General features: G+C 42.3%; 1 protein-coding gene across 7 annotated transcripts in view; it reads right to left on the reverse strand.

The window, feature by feature from the left end:
• Positions 1-19,497, reverse strand: part of LOC104150901 (protein unc-13 homolog B) — a 217,833-nt gene that overhangs the window by 49,877 nt on the left and 148,459 nt on the right. For all 7 annotated transcript variants that reach the window (XM_068925344.1, XM_068925343.1, XM_068925342.1 and 4 more), the window contains 9 exons: positions 18,067-18,236; positions 16,986-17,101; positions 14,501-14,664; positions 11,956-12,106; positions 10,886-10,954; positions 7,980-8,069; positions 6,390-6,524; positions 5,426-5,559; positions 4,406-4,491 (listed from right to left, as the gene is read on the reverse strand). In XM_068925344.1, the coding sequence (XP_068781445.1) occupies positions 4,406-4,491; positions 5,426-5,559; positions 6,390-6,524; positions 7,980-8,069; positions 10,886-10,954; positions 11,956-12,106; positions 14,501-14,664; positions 16,986-17,101; positions 18,067-18,236 (1,115 nt within the window). The remainder of the gene's footprint in view (positions 1-4,405; positions 4,492-5,425; positions 5,560-6,389; positions 6,525-7,979; positions 8,070-10,885; positions 10,955-11,955; positions 12,107-14,500; positions 14,665-16,985; positions 17,102-18,066; positions 18,237-19,497) is intronic.

The raw sequence follows: 19,497 nt of genomic DNA on the forward strand, positions 1-19,497 counted from the left end.
CAACCTACTTTTCTTAATTTCAAGCAAATAATGCCGAATTTCTGCAAAAAAATGCTAATAGCTACCTAGGCTGTTGGGGTGTTAACACTTTAGAAAGTTGGCATCCGTGCACGCACTTGATCTCCCATATCAGAAGTCAGACTGTGGCAGAATGATTTATTTCAGCCCTTCCTGCCAAGTCTACTCAGTCTCTGTTGCTACCAGAGATGCCTCCAATTTTCAGCTTCCCTAAAACTGATATGTCCAAAACAAGATGAAATGTTATTGTCAAGGATGACATTGATTTTCTATTACTGCCTTTTAATGTCTTCCTAATAAAGAAAGAGCAGAATCCCTCTTCGCTTGGGGAGTGTGGGCTTTCTGGGTTATGGAGGTTTCATGGGAGATAGCAAGAAAACTAGTAACTCCAGTTTAGTTTCATCTGTAAGCCCAAACTGGTTTCACGAGGAGGCTCTCCAGCTGCTGAGCACTAGTCAGTGCCACAGAAGTGAAGCTAACTGTGCAACTTGGAAACACTGCGCTCTTCCCTACGGTGATTGCAGAGTAGGAGGATCCTGCCAACCAAATCTGGGCCGTGTGACATTTCTATCCGATCTATTTTGCCCCCCCAAGGCTGACGGGGAACAGGGGGCAGCTTCTGAATGTCTCCTCCTGTACCGCCTTTGCCAAAGAGAAGGGAAGCACCAGGTCTTCTGCTCACAGTGCTCTGAGCTGTCACTGCTTCTGGGGAGAGGAAAAAAAAAGACAGGCCTGGTAGATCCCGGAGCTGCTGCCATGTCTCAATACCTGAGTCTCCTTAGGGGAGACAAACGGGAGCAAAAGATGGGCCTCCAGCACGCTTGCCTTCCAGAAGCCACCTCCAGCACGCTGCTGCCGTCACTACTACTACCAGTTCCAGAACATATTTTGAATTGAGAAGAGGTGTTTCATTTTTATGACCTGAACATTTCAAACATTAGCAATCTTACTCTTCTAAAGGTGTTCAAAGGGCACATACTGCAGCACCCCTGAACTAGCAAGACTTCCAGTTCTGAAGCCCCCCAAGCACTGTATCGTAGATATCTCCTACACTTTATTCTCTGAAAGCTGCTGTTCTTCTCACAAAGCTACAGATTTAGCAATAGAGACTTACAGAGAAAACAAATAAACAAAAAACAAGATGCTTAACTTAGCCTAGGGTCTGCATCTCACTGAGGGCTCTACTTCCTCCTCCTAAAACATCCTGCCCACTAACAGCACTGAGAGCAGTGCAGTGTACTGCTCCTATACACTACCATTTTTACATTGCTCTGCACAGACTGTTCAGTGCATATGGGGGTGAAGTTCCAGCCAGAAAAGATGCTGTTAGCTACCACCTGTGCAGAAAGAGGACAACTCATGCAGCCAGGAGCTGCTCTCCAGCTCAGAGAAGCTGCCTTCCCCCTGAACCTCACAATTCTCTCCACATTGCATATTGGAGAGCAATGTGGAAGCACCAAGCTGGAGCGAGGGAGAGAGCAGTTTCATGCAACCAGGCCCCCACTCTTTCGACACCAAAGCCATTGCATAGCATTTAAGTTAGAAGCCAGCTTACTGCCACTGCAGAGCGAAGGGGCCACAGATCCTCAAGTGTCACCCAGCCAGGAGGGAAGGAACGGGCCCGCACATTAACTAGAGCTCAAACCTCAGCAGTTATTCTCCACTGAATATTACCCACAGCTTAGGGCCTCAGACAGGAGGACACCACAGGACAATAAAGCTAATACTAACTACGGCCAAGGTGCTTTAACTACCAGTAACATATGAAAGTCTTTGCCTACTCACAACTATAAACTCTATTAAGGAGCAGGAACTTACCACTTGGTGAAGTGAATGAGCTCATGTTATCCAGAACTTAGGAAAAGAACATAAAGGAAAACACCATGAAGAAAGTTAGGAGCAGGTATTACACTCTGCATTCACGTGCACACATCTCCACAAAACAGATCAGCTTTTGTAGCAGAGAGCTTCTGACGCATACAGACCTCAGAGCACACTAGAAGTGTACCCACCGATTACTACACACAACCCAGCAAAGACAGGAATGTGAAACTCTTAATACAGCTAAACTGGTAGTGAAATTAGTGAGTTAAACTGAGAAATTACACAGCCAAGGACAGCAAATCTGATCTTCATCCTTCGTATCCTTCCCCTGCTCTGTCCCATTAAAAAAAAAAAAAAAAAAAAAGAAATGCAGTGAGCTAATCCAAGCATCTGTATTTAAAACCTGGATAGTAAGGCCAGTAACTCAATTACTGCAAGCTTGTTCTAAAGGTTACCTTCAAAGTTTCTGGAAAGTAAAGCGGTGTGGAATCACACTTGCCTTGAATAGAACTCTGCACCTTGAGGATCTCTCGAATATATAGTTGGAAGACACACACGCCAACATACACTCTACCACTGCTCAACCCTCCCACAGGAATTGCACAGATAGAGTACAAATACATATATCATGCAGTTTTTCCATCTTCAGTTCAAAATGCAAACCCTTCCCTGTCCATCAGCTGACTTAGCGTCAACCCTTCTCAGCAAGAAATACTCCAAAGAGGGAAGCTCTTATGATATATGCTCTTTTAGCAAGTATTTCCTATGCATTGATCAACTCCTGGGTGGAAACATCATGCCAGTCCTTGTCTTAAGGAGCTCACAAGTGAACAGAAGGATGCCAGGAAAAGCTAAAATAAGTCCAGATGGCACCACTGACATGGTCAAAGGGGACAAGGTACAAGATGTGAATGGAGAAAACTCGGGAGGCAGAGTTAGCTTGGTCATTGACAATCTAATGGAGACATTTAAAAGGGGGGGGGGGGGAAATCATCAGCCAGATTCAGTCAGATACAGACAGAATCAGTACAACTTTTGGCAGCTATATTTTGGACGCAATAGGGAATGGAAATCTCAGGAAAAGGAGTCAGCAACTAGACCCACAGAGATACAGTTTTCAAGGCCAATAGGAAAGGCACTTTCAACATGTAGAAGAGCAAAATGCGTTATGATTTCCTGAGGATGAGTGCACAGGAGTAAATAAAGACAAAATGGAGAGGGAAGCCAAAAGGGTTTGTAGGAGCAAACGGTTTCTAGGGAAAGTGAACGTGAAATAATCACAGCTGCCTTATCTCTGATGCATGAGCCAGTAGTGCCAGTCACTACAAGAAAGACACTTCAATACAGTTAGTAGGTCTCAGTCCCGTGTTCATAATATCTGTTCTTAGATCAACGTAACCCCACAAGACAAAGATGCTGAGGGGTACAAACATATTCAAAGAGTTCCTAACGCAGAAGTGACAATGCTTCATCTAGACCTGCAGCCTGCTCAAGTTAAGCCTAGAGCTGGCAAAGGGTGTCCACAGCACAGTCTCTAGCCCTGTTATGCTAATAGAGACTGAGAAATAGATGGAGTCTATCCTCTTCACTTACAGCACAAGCTTCCAAGACTGCGCCTGCAGAACAACATGCAGGAAACTCTCTTAGCTAGCAACAGCTTTTTTCTAACAGTAAGTGAGCTTAGATCAAACTGAGGTAAATGGATTGAGGGCAACTTTGTGAGTGACCAAAAGTAGTAACTTTGTTTTTGGAATACAAGCTACACCTAACACACAGGCAGCACAGGCACTTCCGTTTTATCAGACTGTCACCTTACAGATGATTGTCAAGGCCTGACCCTGCAAAATACTGAGAAAACAACTCCCACTATAGCTGCAGAGACAGGGGGAGCTGGATGCTCTCTGAACCTTGTAAGAAGCTGTCTGCCCTCTGCAAACAAATACAAAAACCAAATTCAGACCCTGTAATAAACTGTAAGAAGAGTACTGCAAATGGCAAAATTTATTTCAGGAAGTTTGGTGGCCTCTGTGTGCCTAACTCATATTTTCAAAAACTGTAAAATTCCTCCTTTACTAGGAGTCTGCTGGGATTATGCAAAGATTTATTCAGGATAAAGATGTCTGCAGCAGGATTTGTTTTCGCAGCACGTTTCTGCTCATCACTTAGACAAAGCCTACACCGTATCACACAGAAAACTGCAGCCATGGTACGACCCAGAGCCCATCCTACCTCACTACCTCAGTACATTGCAGGAAGAAACTGTTGCTGTTCGAGGGCACCATGTTCTGAGGTCCAAGCGAATTCCTTACTTTAAATAAGCTGAGATGACTATAAACAGCTTGCAACACAGCCTGACACCCAGGTCTAGACCCCCTGGAGCCTGCCATGCAGCTCTCAGTCTGAATTCTCACCCACAAAGCAGCTGTCCACAAATAAAACACTAGAAAAACCTGCTCCAAATAGTGGTACAACCAATTTGCTTAAGCTTCATTTACACCAAATGGACAGAGAATAAGAGATCAGCAACAACAGCTCAGCTGGCAGCGGTGAGAAATCCTCTTACCTTCCATGGCGTATTTCATATCCTGGGCAAAAAGACTCCACATGACCTCCGCACTGATCTTCCCAACAGCAAGCTCCTGAGGAAACCTGAGAGGACATTTGGGAAAGGCTTTGGCACATTTCAGAGCAACAGGCTCTTTATTCTGCTCTGAGCTAAACTATAAGCTGAAAGACTCCACATTACAGACATGTCTTTCACCCTAGAGAGATAACCAGGTGGATTTTGGACATCAAGGACTGGTCGAGACTGGTGTTAGCTCAAAGAGCCAGTCATTGGATGCCGCTCCTAAAACAGACATATACAATAACTCCAGCAATGTGACCTCAATGCACTTGCACGTTTTTCCCTTTCTTGTCCATATTCCAGGTTTTTTCTACAATTACTAGGCATTGGTAGCAGGTGGACACTAATCAGGTGTTCTCACCATGTTAAATCCACACCTTCTAGGGCAAAATCCATCCCTTCACGTATAACATATCTTCACATATCTCCCTCTCTCTTGCCCTGTGGCATTGTCAGAGGAGCGTTCACTGGTTATACAGACCAGTTTCAGGTTCCTTTGCAATGCTACGCCAACTCCATTCAATGCAATCTCCCGGCACAGCACAGAACATCATGTTCCTAAACCACAGTGTAAGGCGCTGCCACCGAGGCATCACTGTGTGCATTAATACGCACCCCAGAACTGCTCAACAAAAAAAATAAAACCCAATCCCCAAAACAAAAAACCAACAACTCTCACCCCATTTTCAGTTGCCTCCCTGAGTTCAGGATTGTAATAATCAGGGTGTTTGTGTTCGAACGCCATCGTAAATGAACCTTTTGAAACTCTTCCATCCCAATCAAAAAGAGTTATTTATATAGACAGAGACAAATAAGACAGAAAGACAGACAGACAAGATAAGTACTTCTAGAAATACACAAGTGACAGAAGAGATAGAAAGCAGTTTAACAAATAAAGCAGAGCACACAGAGAGACCACTACTAGCATTAGCCATAAAGGACATGGAAGTTTCTTACTGATTCAGGACTGGGGTATAAGAATTTTTGTCCTCTTCTATGATAGAAACTATCAGTGTGATGAGTTTGGGCCAGAAATCCAGGTTCCTGATGCTGGGGCCCTGTTCCTCAGGAGGAAGGTCCTGATTTTTGTTCTGGGAAGGAAGCCATTGGAAACTCAGCGTAAATTTAAAGGGGAAAGAAAAAGCTCACAAATGTGGATCACCTTGTTCCTTACAAACTCCAAACACGAAGTACATTTGGGCACGTCCTTCCAAAGAGTTTAAAGTTATTAACGTCTCCCGGCAACTTGCTTCATCTAACATAAAACACAGTAACACGCAAACCATGCTCCCAAGTGGTGGCCTCAAAGCCAGAGATAACCCTCCTTTTGTCACGTACCATGCCAAGAGCAGCTCAGGCTAGGGCAAACTTGCCGAGACATCTTTTTCTCTAAGCTAGTTGCAACTACTTGCACTTTAGTCACTTGTGTTGACTAACATATCCACGTTGACAAATTCTGTGCGTGTTACTGAAGACTGGGCAGTAGAGCTCTCAGGGATTTGAGAAAAAATTGGGGCTAGAGGTACATCCTAAGCCCAGTGCAGGACACTAGGTGCCAGAAAACAAGGTAAAATTTCACTCCTTGAGGTTTATCTAACCTAAATACGGTTTCCTTGATAGGTCTACATGCTAATTGGCTTTTGCGGACTGAATGCTGCATCGAACCTTCCCTTCAGAAATAGCTGCTCATGAAATAAAATAGCTGAAGCTGGTAAAATGAATGGCAGAGCAATTAGTTAGTGTAAAACAATTATCATCCTCCACTTACTAATCAGTGCTCATTAATTGATTACAAGTTTTGTACGTTTAGAAGATTACATGCCACACAATTTTCTTCTAGCTTTTTGTATTAATTAGTATTCTCATTATCATCTTAAGCAAATCAGAAGCTTGGATTTCTGCCTGCTTATCAGTTACTCACAGGATCTGTCTGGTACTCGCGACTGTACAGCTCGTGACAATTGTTGAAAATGTACTCATAGGTGGAGTTGAGGCAAGCTTTTACACAGTCCTTCACTACCTGGCTGGCTCGGGGCGGGCTCTGCAGCTCTTGAACCTGCAAGGAGACAACAACAACAACAAAAAAAAGCCAAACAAAACAGTGTTCATAAAGCAGAAAAAGAACAAGCCACCAGTTTGGGCACTACCCAGGACTCGGTGGATCTGCTTTCCACCGCTTGCACTGTTAGTGACCTGAAACCATGTAAGAGCCAGTCTCTGTGGCTCACCTGCCCAGCTACAAAACAGCAGTGACAACACTTATGCTCCAGCAGGATCATCTGGAGCATAAGAGAGATTTTGAAGTGCCAAGGAGCATTCTTCAGAATACATAAATTGTGTGCTTTGGTGCAGAAAGTCTGAGCTAGGCACACATAATCTCTGCTAAACTTAAAGGATTTTGCTATAATGACAGCACACGTTCTTTTCAACCATCAGAGCATGCACGTTACATCTGATCTGGAAAGTCTTGCTAAAGACCAAACACTCACGTGCCTTTAAATACAATAACTTTCTTTGAGGGCATTTTTCTTCATCAGCTTAACTGAATTTTAAAGCATACCAGAATCCTTAGTGACATGCCAACTGATACTCCATTCTCCTCTTGCAACATCAGTTCTTTTGTGTCACTGCTACATTACTTTAGAAAAACATTACAGGTCTACTTTAATACTGCAACAGATATGCAGGCATCATCCTGAGAATACAACTATATCCTGAGGCAATTTTGCTTGCTGTTGTCTCTAAATCTTTCAGAGTGCTTCTGTAAACCAAACTTTCAATACATACATGTTGTATGAATGAAGACTTTCAAAAAAAAGTTCTAAAACATTATCATCCAAAAGCCTTAGGATGAGAGTGATAAGCACTTCCTGAAATAGCTCAAATGAAAACTTGCTTTGTTTTTGAAAAGATGAAAGCTGCTAAGTGACATGTGCTCACCTACTGCAGCAGTTTAAAAAAAAAAAAGTTGAGAAACAAAAAAAAAAAAATCAAGAGTTAAAAATAATCTCATTGCACATTGCCAGAACAATAAACTTTACTGCAAGACAGGCACATTAACATACACAAAAACTCCCTTGGGTCTTTACTGATGGATACTATCATTTCAGTATCTTACCCTCCAGGAAATAAATTTAAAAATATCTACTGGATAAAAGAGAGTGAAGACATAGTTGTCACAATTAAGTGATATAGACAAAATTTTATATGAAAAGCTTCCTAACATTATTCTAAAGATGAACAATATGCCTTCTTTTTTTTTGAAGAAAATTATTTGTGCCATGTTTATGACTTAAGAACCCTAAAGAAAAAACAGCATTAATCTTTGTCAATCAACATACAGTGATATAGAAATAAAATGTGGATGTTTATCACACAGTCAGCCTAAGACCTCCATTGTCTTTCACAGTGTCTAAAGAACAAAGGCACAAAATAACAGAATAAAAATGGAAAACCAGCTCCTGCTGCAAAGCTACAGAGGTCTCGCTCCCATCCCCACCCATAGCACGACCTTCATCCTGAAGAAGGTGATGCTGGTCAGCAAATCCACTGTAGACTTCAGGTCCTGCAATCGTTCACGGCTGCTGGCTGGGAAGTTGTTCTGTTGACAAAAAAGGGAAATCCTGTTGGAAAGCACAGTCAGATCCCTGCAAAGCTTCAAGCATGTTCTAAATAGGGAAAGTGTCTTAGAAACATTTCCTGTTCAAGAAGCTTGTACCAGTCAAAACAATGCTCAACAAATAAGGCCTTTTATTGCAGGAGCTCATCTGTTTGCTTAATTTAATAGCTTCTCATATGGATGCAAAGTTTGTGGATGCCAGGAGACTAACAACCCTCAGAGACATGAGGCCTTTCCTTGGCCCCACGAAGAGCAGGCTGTGAACAACAGCCTCGCCACCCTCAGCCCTGGCCTCCTGCCTAACCACTGGGCTGGTGCTTTCCTTCCCACGCTCCCTGCTCAGCTTTTGGCTTCTCTGAGACACCAAAAGGTGTGGTATATTTTCAGTCTCTCTGGAGGAATAAATCGGACGGAGAAGGACAAAAAGAGCGCTGCTCACCATAAAAAGTTGTCTTAACCACTTGCTCCCCTCTAAGACCAAAGCCGCCAAGATAAGCACGTATCCTTCAGCACCTCCTTCGCTCTAACACACTTTTATTTTACATTATCACCCTGCTGTCTGTAATGGTTGTTTCCTCTTCCACTCTGAGATCCACGTTGTCCTTTCCAGAACTATATACATACATACACATATATATGTACACATATACACTATATACACACACACACACAATCTCTCTCTCTCTCTCTTTTTTTTTATATATATATATATATATTTATATATGCATGCACATATATGCTGACCCCAAAGCAGCAAGCTATTTCTTGCAACAGACTGCTGCTTTTCTGACCTCAGGCACCATTGCCTTCCCTGTGTTCCCACTCTTTCCCTCCTGTGTCCTTTCACAGTGTTAAGGTTCCTCAGCACGTTCTTACACTCAGGCCAGCGTGCTGCTTTTGCCACAAGTAAAATAGCAAAGGCAACCGCACTTGAATAGTCTTGTCATGTTTGCCCATTCAAAAACTATTGATGCTTTCTTTTTGACAAATCCACTTTGCTGGTTACTCATTGTTTTGTTATAAGTGCTTACGAATAGCTTGCTGTTTCAATATTTTTTTTGTGGGGGGGGGGGGCGCATTTTAATTGGGTAATTTAAATTGTACATTGCTATCTCCTCTTTTTACAGCTGCAAACAGAAATGCCTTTTTTGGTTTTCCAGAACTTAGCAGGTCCTTCAGGGGTCTTAAAATAATCACTAGCAGGTCTCAGATGGCTTCAGTCCCTGTGTTGTTTTGTTTTTTTTAAGTATACTACCAATTTGATAACCTCTACATTATTTGAAGTACATTAATTTTTCCTAGTCCTTAGCTAAGGTCTTGTTCATCCATACCCGAATGCAATTTTTCCTGAAGATCATACAAACAGAAAGGGACCAACATTGCAGCTTCCTGTTGCCATGTTTTGGTAGCTTTTTCTCTGCTACACTGCGGATCAGTGCTCTCTTTGGACCTTGCCTTACTAGTAATGCACTTTCAGAATAGCTCATTACATAGCATCCCTTTTATCTTTTTTTGTGTCTTGCCCTTTCTTGTCCCTTTCTGTTTGTCTTCCTAATGCATTCCTCCTCTTAGTCCATTCATATTTCCCTTCTCCGTATGTTTTGGTGTGTTTCAGAGAGATAAACCACCTGGAATATGATTTAAAAAAAAAAAAAAAACAACAAAGCTGATTTTTTGACACCATTTTTGAACGTTTCAGTGAAGCAGTATTAGTCACTATTTATTGTATTTCCATTGACACAGGTGTAAAACGGCTCAAAACTGCTCCAGTATGTCCCCTGCCAAAGGAAGAAACTCAGTACCACAAACAAGCTAGGGCCATTCAATCGATAGCTGGAATTATTAGCTAGTGCTAAATACCAAGAGGTTTTTCCACTCTCACACAGGGGCCCCAGAAGATAGGCTGAAGGTTTCTGAAGGAAACCATGACAAAAGGAGAGGACTTGCATTTGATGTGAGAAAGGGTATTTGACTATGATACCATTTCTCTCCATATTCCAGAGCAGAGACTTCACTGAGCCTAACATCTCAGGACCATGGGACTGAGGCGTCAGCAAAATGCTTCCAGGACTCCTGCTTCCTTAAAAAAATTTGTAATTAGTGTATTTTATAAAAAATAAGAAAAAGAAAACATATGTAAGGAACTCCTATGCTCCTGCTTCTTGCTAGACTCTCCAGGAAGAAATAAAAATTAATTTAAAAAAAGCAGCCAAATCACAAGACTGTGTTGACTCTGGAGCAGCACAGAAAGAAACTAGAGGGTTTAAGAAGTCTGATGGACTGATGGTAATTTTTGAAACTCATCCTCCCTTATACTTTTAAGTGGGATCTCATCCTGAGAGCACATCTTAGATCCAAAGTCAGCGATAGCGATTAGAGTCTGCCAGACCTAAAATATGTGCAACGTGGCTGTGAGTCCCCTAAAAGTTCCTGCCTCTCTAAGTGAGAACAGATTCGTCTGTTTTCTCTCTGTAGTTTATGCCTGAAGTAGCTGAGGAGGATTTAATTCAAAGGAATTAATCTAACTCAACTTACTCTGAGAGAGTATCACAGATAAGTACAGTTCACAATCTTTAAATTACTTTAGAAGTTTTGAGGTAGTTATAAAGCAGGAAAGAATATAGTTGAAGCTCTATCCAAAAGAGAAACAGAATTAGGCATCTGAGCAACAAGCTGGTCACGACAATTCCATAAGACACAGAAATTACCCAAAAATTCAGACATATAAGAAAAATCCAAACTGTGTTTCCTCTCTGCCCATGAGAATCACTGAAAAGATTCCATTTATTGACACTTACCCTGTACATTGATAGATCAATACGAAGTGAATTATGGAGCTGGTCCAGAAGTTTCACAAATCGTTCTTTCTGTTGAGCAGAAAACACCAACAAACATCACATATCATCACTGTCCAATTGATGCTCAGAGTAAGAAGCCACTTATCAGAGAAGCAGTGTCAGATCTCAGGAGAGTGGGAGGAAACCACATTGTGCAAACAGTATTTTCTTTGGATTCCTGGAATTGCCGTTACACTGTAATGATTTTTGAAGCTTATAAAACAGTAGAAGCGTTGCAAAAATACTCTATTACCATTTTGAAGTAGAGGCAGAATGAAACAACCTGATATCTAGAACTCAGTTTGCACTAAGCTTGTATTGTAGAGAAACTGTTATTCAGAAGTGAGTAAAGGAACAGGCATAAAAGGGTCTACTGCAGAGCAATGAGACAGATCCAAGTTCTTACGTATTAGTTCAATGACAAGTATTACAGGTGTCTCGTGACTAGGGCTATCTTCTTGGAGTCAGGTCTCTCCACTGGATCCTGGTTTCGCACTGTGAACATCTCCTCATTCAAATCTATGTATCCTCTGTCCTACAGGAGAACTCGTGCTATTGCAGTTACTTTCCCGATATGCTCCACTCTACCACTTTGCTAGTGTGCTCAACCCCACCTCATATTATATGAAGGAGCTGAACCATTAGGGGACAGGCTTTTTTTTTTTTTTTTTTTCTTTAAGCAGTTGCTGTTTTTAAAAATGAAGTTTTGAAATCATTAGATTGCACGGTATATTTTATCAACAGCATCACCACACAGTGTTTAATACAATTTGCTCATTTCCATACCATCTGTGCTTCAGTGCAATTTGAACACAAAGAGCCGACACTCCAATACATTACACTGACAAATATACAAACTGTGTGAAGATGACAATAAACCTTGCTCTGCTTTGTCTAGAAGAGCTCCACAGCTTAAAGCTCCTCATGGATCTAACGCTCCTTAAGCGGATCTAGTTCTTTATTGAAAGGCAGAAACGTCATAGGCAAATCAAACATGTCCAGTTGTAACATCATCGAACACAGAAACATACCCCAAAATTGGAGGCTGCAAAGCGGTCTGAAGCAGACACATTTGTGGAGGCAGTTGTGTGCGCGTAGTAAGCATTGATATTGGCAAGTAAGGTGCTCATCACAGCTGGCACACCTGGACACATGTATTTGGAAGAGAGACATGCAAAGTGCCTGCAATAGAGAGGACAGTCCCGGTCATTCTGGTCTCTTTTGCACAGCACAACTTCATTTTCTGCCTACAGTCTCCAGAACCAAAGGTCGGCCACTGTTTCCTATCCCTTTAACAGCCACATGGCTCTGCTTAGCACCCTGCACAGATGCCAACTACGCTTTCTCTCTTCTAGGAAGTCTCCAGCACCTTACTTTGAGTTTTTCGGAAAGATACCATTGAAACAATAGATACTATAGAAACAAGAGTAATCTCTTTACTACAGCCCTTTCCATACTACAAAATAGCTTCTCTTCTCAACAATTTATTGTCAATAGCTCGTGATTAGGTAATACCTTGGGTCCTAATTCCAATTATAAGACTCAAGCCTGACACAAGGAGATTACCATAAATTTTACTGCTCCTTGAGGTAGCCACAGCTACTGAGGTGACACGAGGCAGCAGCAACCGCAAAGCATTCAAGCACAGCGAGATCATGCATTAGTAGCTGCGTGCCACGCTGATACTCAATTCCTTAGGGCTAACCCTTCCATCCTGCTGGAATCACACAGCCTCATTTGCATTTTATCATTTAATTGCTCTCATTAAAGTGCAAGGAACCCTCCTGCAGGAAATCTCAACGCTATTCCAGAAGCATTTGGGCTTGTGAAATGATTAAACAATCAAAGAAAATCTGTTAGACATGAGGGAAAAAAAAAATCAGAGCTTAAGAAGGCTGATAAGAGCAGAAGCAAGTGAGGTTCATTCCAACAGACAGGAAAGTTGGCCAATTTTTAAGTAGTTCTCTATGCAGGAATCCTTACAAAGCTCCCAAATCAAATTTGGGAGCAATTTTCTAAATGTAGCTTTCTCCCCACGGGGCTGACCACAGACATTTGCAAGTTATCCTGCAAATAATTAAAACCAAAAAAGTTCCAGTGAGAGGATTTCACACAAATTCACAAACCAGTATTTCAGATAACCATATGATACTGATACTTCAATGTTAGGTATCACGTAGCCAGCAAGCTATGTACCAACAGGTAATTTGGGCACTTTATCAGTAAATAAGGATGGAGACTGATCAATGAAGGCACATCAACTGCCTTTGTTTAGCTTGAAGAACAGCAGGCTTAAGTAGCAGGGATCTAACTGATACCTTCATTAATTAACAGATAGGGTAGAGTTAGCAAGAAGATGGAGACAGAGACAGTATCTTAGAGTGGCAACATGCAGCAGTTGGGGCACAGGAAATTCTGATTAGGATTTTCCAACTAGGAATTTCTTTCCCAGAAAGCTCGTGTCCTCGGAAAAGAGGGAGAGGCGGTATATCACCATCCTTGGAGATTTTCAACAAAGTGAACCAGACCCTGAGCAACCTGATCCAATTGCCAAGTTAGCTCTGCTATGAGCAAGAAAGACGGCCTCCAGAAGTCCTTTCCAACTCATATCTTTCTACAAGTCTGCAAAATAATAATGTTCCCCTTTCCATTTGGCTATTTTTTCATCTTTTAACAAATGTCTCTGAAAGATCTATTGCCCACACACAAACCCTATTTTTACTATTACAAAAATCCCTGAAATAACAATAACCACAATGTGCCAGCAGCTTAACTGTAGCTATTCACAATAAGCCCTGGACAAGAACATCTAGTCATGGCAGGTGTCTCATTAATTTCAGCAATTTCTTTCTACTTTGGCTTAAATCAATAGGCAGAAAGGTGCTTGCAAGCAGACATAAGTGCAGATCATAACTAGTCCAAGGCCCTTAAGTTGATTTAAAAAAAAAAAAAAGCTTTCAGCTTCAGATGTGGACCTTTTTTTTTTTTTTTTGCATTAGTCTGCATATTTAATATTACATTAGGAATATTACAGCTAGCTCTCAACAGCATCTGGGAATTCACAGGATTTCATTCACAGTGATTTCACAGGACTGTATCAATTGCCACAACAGACCTGCAGGATTAACACTTTCACAAAACCTCTTCCCTTCTCATACCACTAGAAATCTTCACTGGGATCCTTAGACAATATCTTTTTAATATGATAGTGTTCAAATAGAGATTTTAGAGTCTTAAAATAAAAATGGCTCAACTGTCAATAATAAAGTACACTTATTTACACTACTGAGGCTGGTGTAGCGCCTTAGAATTCATTTTAAACGGAAAGGTGCTCACTCCAAGTGCTCAGCTGGATGTCTAATTCCAGCACTTTATCAGACGCTAATTTCTAGACTTTGAGGAAGCTATTGATTCAGAGATAGGCAGTCTCTTCCTGCTCACAGTAATCCCCCAAAGGAATAGCCGGCAATGCCAAGCCTCTCATTACCAACCAGATTTAATCTTCAGACTCAGAAAAGTCACATCAATTAGTCAGACTGAACATCTGCACTATAGACCATACGAAAGGCATCTTACGTCATAGCCTGGTATATTGATTCAATGCCGTAACGCATCGCAAATTCGTCCACTATCTCTTGAGCTGTCTCATCAAAATACACCTTCCAGGCATCATCTCCTTTGGCATCAGGGATCTTCACCACCCCATTTCCTTGCACATCTGTGAGATGGTGGAAGAGGTTCTGAAATACAAAATAGGAATAAAATTATACGTGAAGTTGTTGAAGCCTCCAAGTGAGTCTTGTTGTCCAGCCTGAAACTGCCCTGAGGGAGTAGCTGCTGAAGGCAAGTTCCCTTCCCCTCCTTCTCTCCTTCTCCGCTACTCACTCTGTATTTTTCTGCTTTGACTTGTTTTTCTTCTCGAGCATTCACAGATAAATTTTTCACGTGCATACTTACCACTTTACCCATCAGTCTTTGTGAATGATACAGAGGAGTGCTTCAATGCAGTGAAATAATAGAGTAATTAGTTTCCTGAAACCTACACATTTCTATCCTCAGAAAAAAATTGACTTAACATGGACAAGCTATTTAAACTAGTTGATGTAACAGTTTTGTAGCAGCTTTATAATTACTACTATCCAGCAGAACAGTCCGAGCAGAATTTTTTCCAAGAAGCAGGACCCTTAACAACTAGACCCTTAAATTATTATTCATCATAACCTTTCACTTTATCTAGGAACACTGGAAAGGCTTTCATCTATTCTTGCTGTGCAGAAATTGCACATTCAGTTCAGTGGCTTTCTCAGTAATCCTCAAATTTATGTCACTTACGAATGCATCAGTCTTTCAGACAGCTGCCTCCCTGTAGCTAAGGGATGCAAAAGTCTTATGGGCTAATTAGGAGCTATAGGACTCTGCTTTACACCGCTGCTTCTCCTGATGAAATTATTCTAGGCGTAAATCATTTTCATTTTATGATGCACAAATAAGTCCATGAAAGAAGGTGATGCTTGGAAAGAGACATCTTTGCAAAAAGGAGGGGAAGCAAGTGATCATGCATGCTCAGAAGGGGAAAAAATAGCTTAACAAACAGAAGCAGTCACTCAAAAACAACAAAAACTATATACTGAAGGACATAGCACAGCCTACTAAACGAAACTGATATTCATCTATCTGTCTCTTCCTTGGTAAGGCCAGGAGACACCACAGGGCTCATCTAGCCCAGTGCCTAAATACATAAGTTGTTCCCCTAGCTGAACGCTCCTCACTGTGACACAGCTGTCCTTCTCTTAATCTGAATTTGCTTCAACTTCACTGGACCTTGTGATATTTTTATACAGCAGGTAAAAGGACTCTGATTACTTCTGCCCATTCAGGCACTCAGAGACTGAATCTGTCACCTGCTTTCTCTTTGATAAATAGACTGGGCACCATGAATCTCTCAGACACAGGGTTTTCCCTTCTTTTAAATGTTCTTACAAGTCTTCTCTCTGAGTTTCATCCAACTTCTTAAACACTGCCTGCCTAGCTTAGTCTATCTTGAGGCAGCTCAGTACCCTGTAACCGGAGCTCATTTGCGGTTCCCCAATATTCATTCATAGCTCTACAGCAGCACAGCAGCGCAGAGGAATCTACACCACCCATACCTGCACCGCTCAATGGCCAGAGTCAAAGCCTTCGCCAGAACAGAACTTACTCATAAAGCCGCTAAGGTGAAAAATCCAACTTTTCACATGAATATTCACTTTTCTAGCTTTCTTCAGGCAGGTGAGCTTAACTACAGCTTTTACTGAGCAACCTAAGAGCTTTTCTACAACTCTCCTGCTTCACAAAATACAGAAGAAGTTGATGTCATTTCATTTCAAATTTGCAGAACGCTTGGCACTAGCCCGTAGCTTAGCAATTACTCTTCAGTAGGGCCACTCACAGTTTTTCCTGTGTTGTCCAAGCAGGACAATACAACCAAGTCTAAGCACTAGGCTCAGCTTTGCTGAACCATGCAACACATGCTGATTGTCCAGATGGAAACTACAATGATGTACTGAAACTGCTGCTCGCTACCACTGACACACAAGCAGTTCTGTTCACTACGCTGAGAGACTCACTACGCTCAGAGACATGGAAATGCTGCATGTTTGGGACCCCACAAGGTATGAATGAAGTTTATTTGTGAAGCGGATCTGGGCTAGAGCCTGCCATTTGAGTAGTCCTGCCCTAAAAACCTAGGTATTGTACATGCTAAAAACATTGCTTGAGGAAATACAGAAGTTTCCACGTTATGCTCGTACGGGGCGCTGAGCTGGACAGCGACAGCGTGACGGAGCGCAACACCATCAGCTGAGCCGGGCAGTGCTCGTGCGCAGGGCAGACAACCTAGAGCCTCCTCTGCCTTCCTGATAAACGCAGGTCTGACAATTCAGCAAGTTTCCAGGCCTGTGGCACAGGGGAAAGAAGAGCTTATCTAGGGTGAGGAGGAACATTTCAAGGAAATAAAGGTCGGAAGATTGCTTCTCAACAGAAAGGAGGAACACAGAAAGGACTAAGCAGAACATGTTCTTACCTCATGAAGGCAAGTGTACTGAATATGATATGGAGCCACCTTCTCCTCCCCTTTGATCTCCACGCTGATTTGCAGGCGGATAGCCCCAGACACCGCGGACTTATCCGTTCTCTTCTCTAGAAGCAAAATGCATCAGCAATTATACGTATTTTTCACGTGTGGAGCACAGCCATCTTGGGGGGACAACACGGGAAAAGAGACTGCTGGAAACTCAGGCTTGAACTTGGAGTCAGAATAACCACAGAGAAAATTGACTGACTTTTTTTTTTTTTTCCTCCAAAATATTAAACACTAACTAGGCCCCAGGAAAACAACTGCCACGATACACTCCCAGTATGACGCATCTAGCTACAGCTACGCACATTGATAGACATAAACCAGCCCTTCTGACGCCAGCTGTGCTGCAGGGTCCCCGGACTCAGACTCAGTCACTTGAACTGAAACCACCAGGGAACATGCTGCAAACCTCTCCAGACTAAGGCTCATATAACAGCAGGCAAGAGAGTTCAGCATACATAACACAAGGTTTTCACCAAGGCAAGCATTAAAATGCCAGTGTATCTGGAAAATGTTGCTCAAATCCCTTTTTAAGAATAGGGCTGACCGATGTGGAATCTGTTCCTGACTTCATCATAGTCCTGAGGCTCCTGGGAATTGCTGATGTTGTCCTCATCAAGACAGTTTTGCACCTCCTAGGATTTTTATGTGCGTTAAATCAGCACCATCTGGTTACATATTATTTTTTCCTTCAAAGTCCTATTTTTGCCACTTGAAAAAGGCCTCAACAACTTGCCAGCCCAGTGCAGTGCACTGGCAGACTGGTAAAATGCTTACATCAGCATAAAAAGAAAGGGAACAGGATGGGAAATATTCCTCCAGTGTCAGGAGAGTCCCACCCTGTGCCGAGTATCTACCCACAGTACTTTCCAGTGCCTGTAGGGAAATGCTAAATCACACTTCTCCATTTTAACTGGGACCAAAGACCAAAGCCTTGTAGAACGCCCACTCTTGAAACTGTCTAGGCTTCCCAGTGTTCCCAAACAAACACATGACACATTTTCAAACCCAAAGCCCCACTCACCAAGGTTGTACCACACATCCATCTCTCCGCTCAGTGTACGGACTTCAATGATAGTCTGCCCCAAGAAATCATCTGACTCGCGTTTCAGCCTCTGCTTGACGCGAGACTTAATGTCATCATCTTCATCCCACACTCGCACTTTGATTCTGTCGGAGGAGTTATGGCACTCACTGCGAACGAGACACACGTGATGTTGAAGAGCACATACTTCAGGTGGCATTTCTACACTACATGCTTTACATTCATTTTGACCTGTTTGTCTAACAGTAGAGGGATGCATAAACATAAAATATAAACAACTGCCAATTTAAATAAAAGGGTAGCCTTTGATAGGAACCACATGACAACGCATTCTAACTGCTCCTATGACATGATGGATACAGGCACATGTGATGCAGGCAGAAGGAGAGTGCCCTGCACTGATTGCAACCACTAGCTTCAGACGTGCAAGTGGCTGCAGCTCTACTGCTCTTCCTCATTCCCAGGAGCAGCTCCCTGAACTCACGAATCATCTTCATTATCCTCATCTTTTTTGCTGTGAAGCACATAAAATCCCAATGATAGCTAGGCTCATGCATCGACCTGCACACCCCAAAGAGGGCGGTGAGCATCTCACTGGTTTCTGATATCCTTCTCCATCAACGGTCTCATGTTAGACTGCAAGCATTACAGGCTATTTCTGTCTGTGCATGTGCAGTGCTTAAGAAAGCAGGGTCCAGGTTTATGAGAAGAGCCCCCCACGTTCTCTGCTAACAAAAATAAATAAATAAGTAGCTCAGGTAGAGATAGTCCTCTTACTTCAAGATCCTCACAAAGTAATAATGCTTAATGTACAACACATTATAATCAGATGATATAAACACTGCCCGTACGTGGGAGGATGCGGTGGGATACAGTAGTTGTAACAAAGTTGGTATTTAATTACTGAAATTGATTCTGCCTATTATTCGCAATTCAGACTGATACTTGCTCTGTGCCGCAGGCAGGTCAGTAAAGACACTTCCATTAAAAAAAAAAAATAAAGCAGTTTACTGTTTGCTGAATCCGCACCTTAAGCCTAGTGCACAGGCAGAATTCGCAGCCTCCCTCCCCGCGTAGGTGTTCAGATACCTTTTGTAGACATAAACAGGCTCCTGGATATCAGAAGTGGGTAGAAGGACCACATAATAAGAGCTCTGCTCATTTATAGGCCACACGATACAATAAAGCAATTTGAATGCTCACATGAGACCATGACAAGGGTGATTACTCACCATAACCACTACAAATGTCTGCCCCCAAGGAAATAAAACCTATGAAAATAGGCAACTTCTGCTGAAAGCCTGTTTTCTAGCCTTTTTAACATGCTGCATCTGTTGCTAAGCAACAAGGAAAAGGAAGAAATGGGTCAGAGGAGATCTGCTAAGCCTGGTCAGTAAGATGTAGCAGTGT

The sequence above is a fragment of the Struthio camelus genome, chromosome W (assembly GCF_040807025.1).
Source record: "Struthio camelus isolate bStrCam1 chromosome W, bStrCam1.hap1, whole genome shotgun sequence".
Taxonomy (NCBI): Eukaryota; Metazoa; Chordata; class Aves; order Struthioniformes; family Struthionidae; genus Struthio; species Struthio camelus.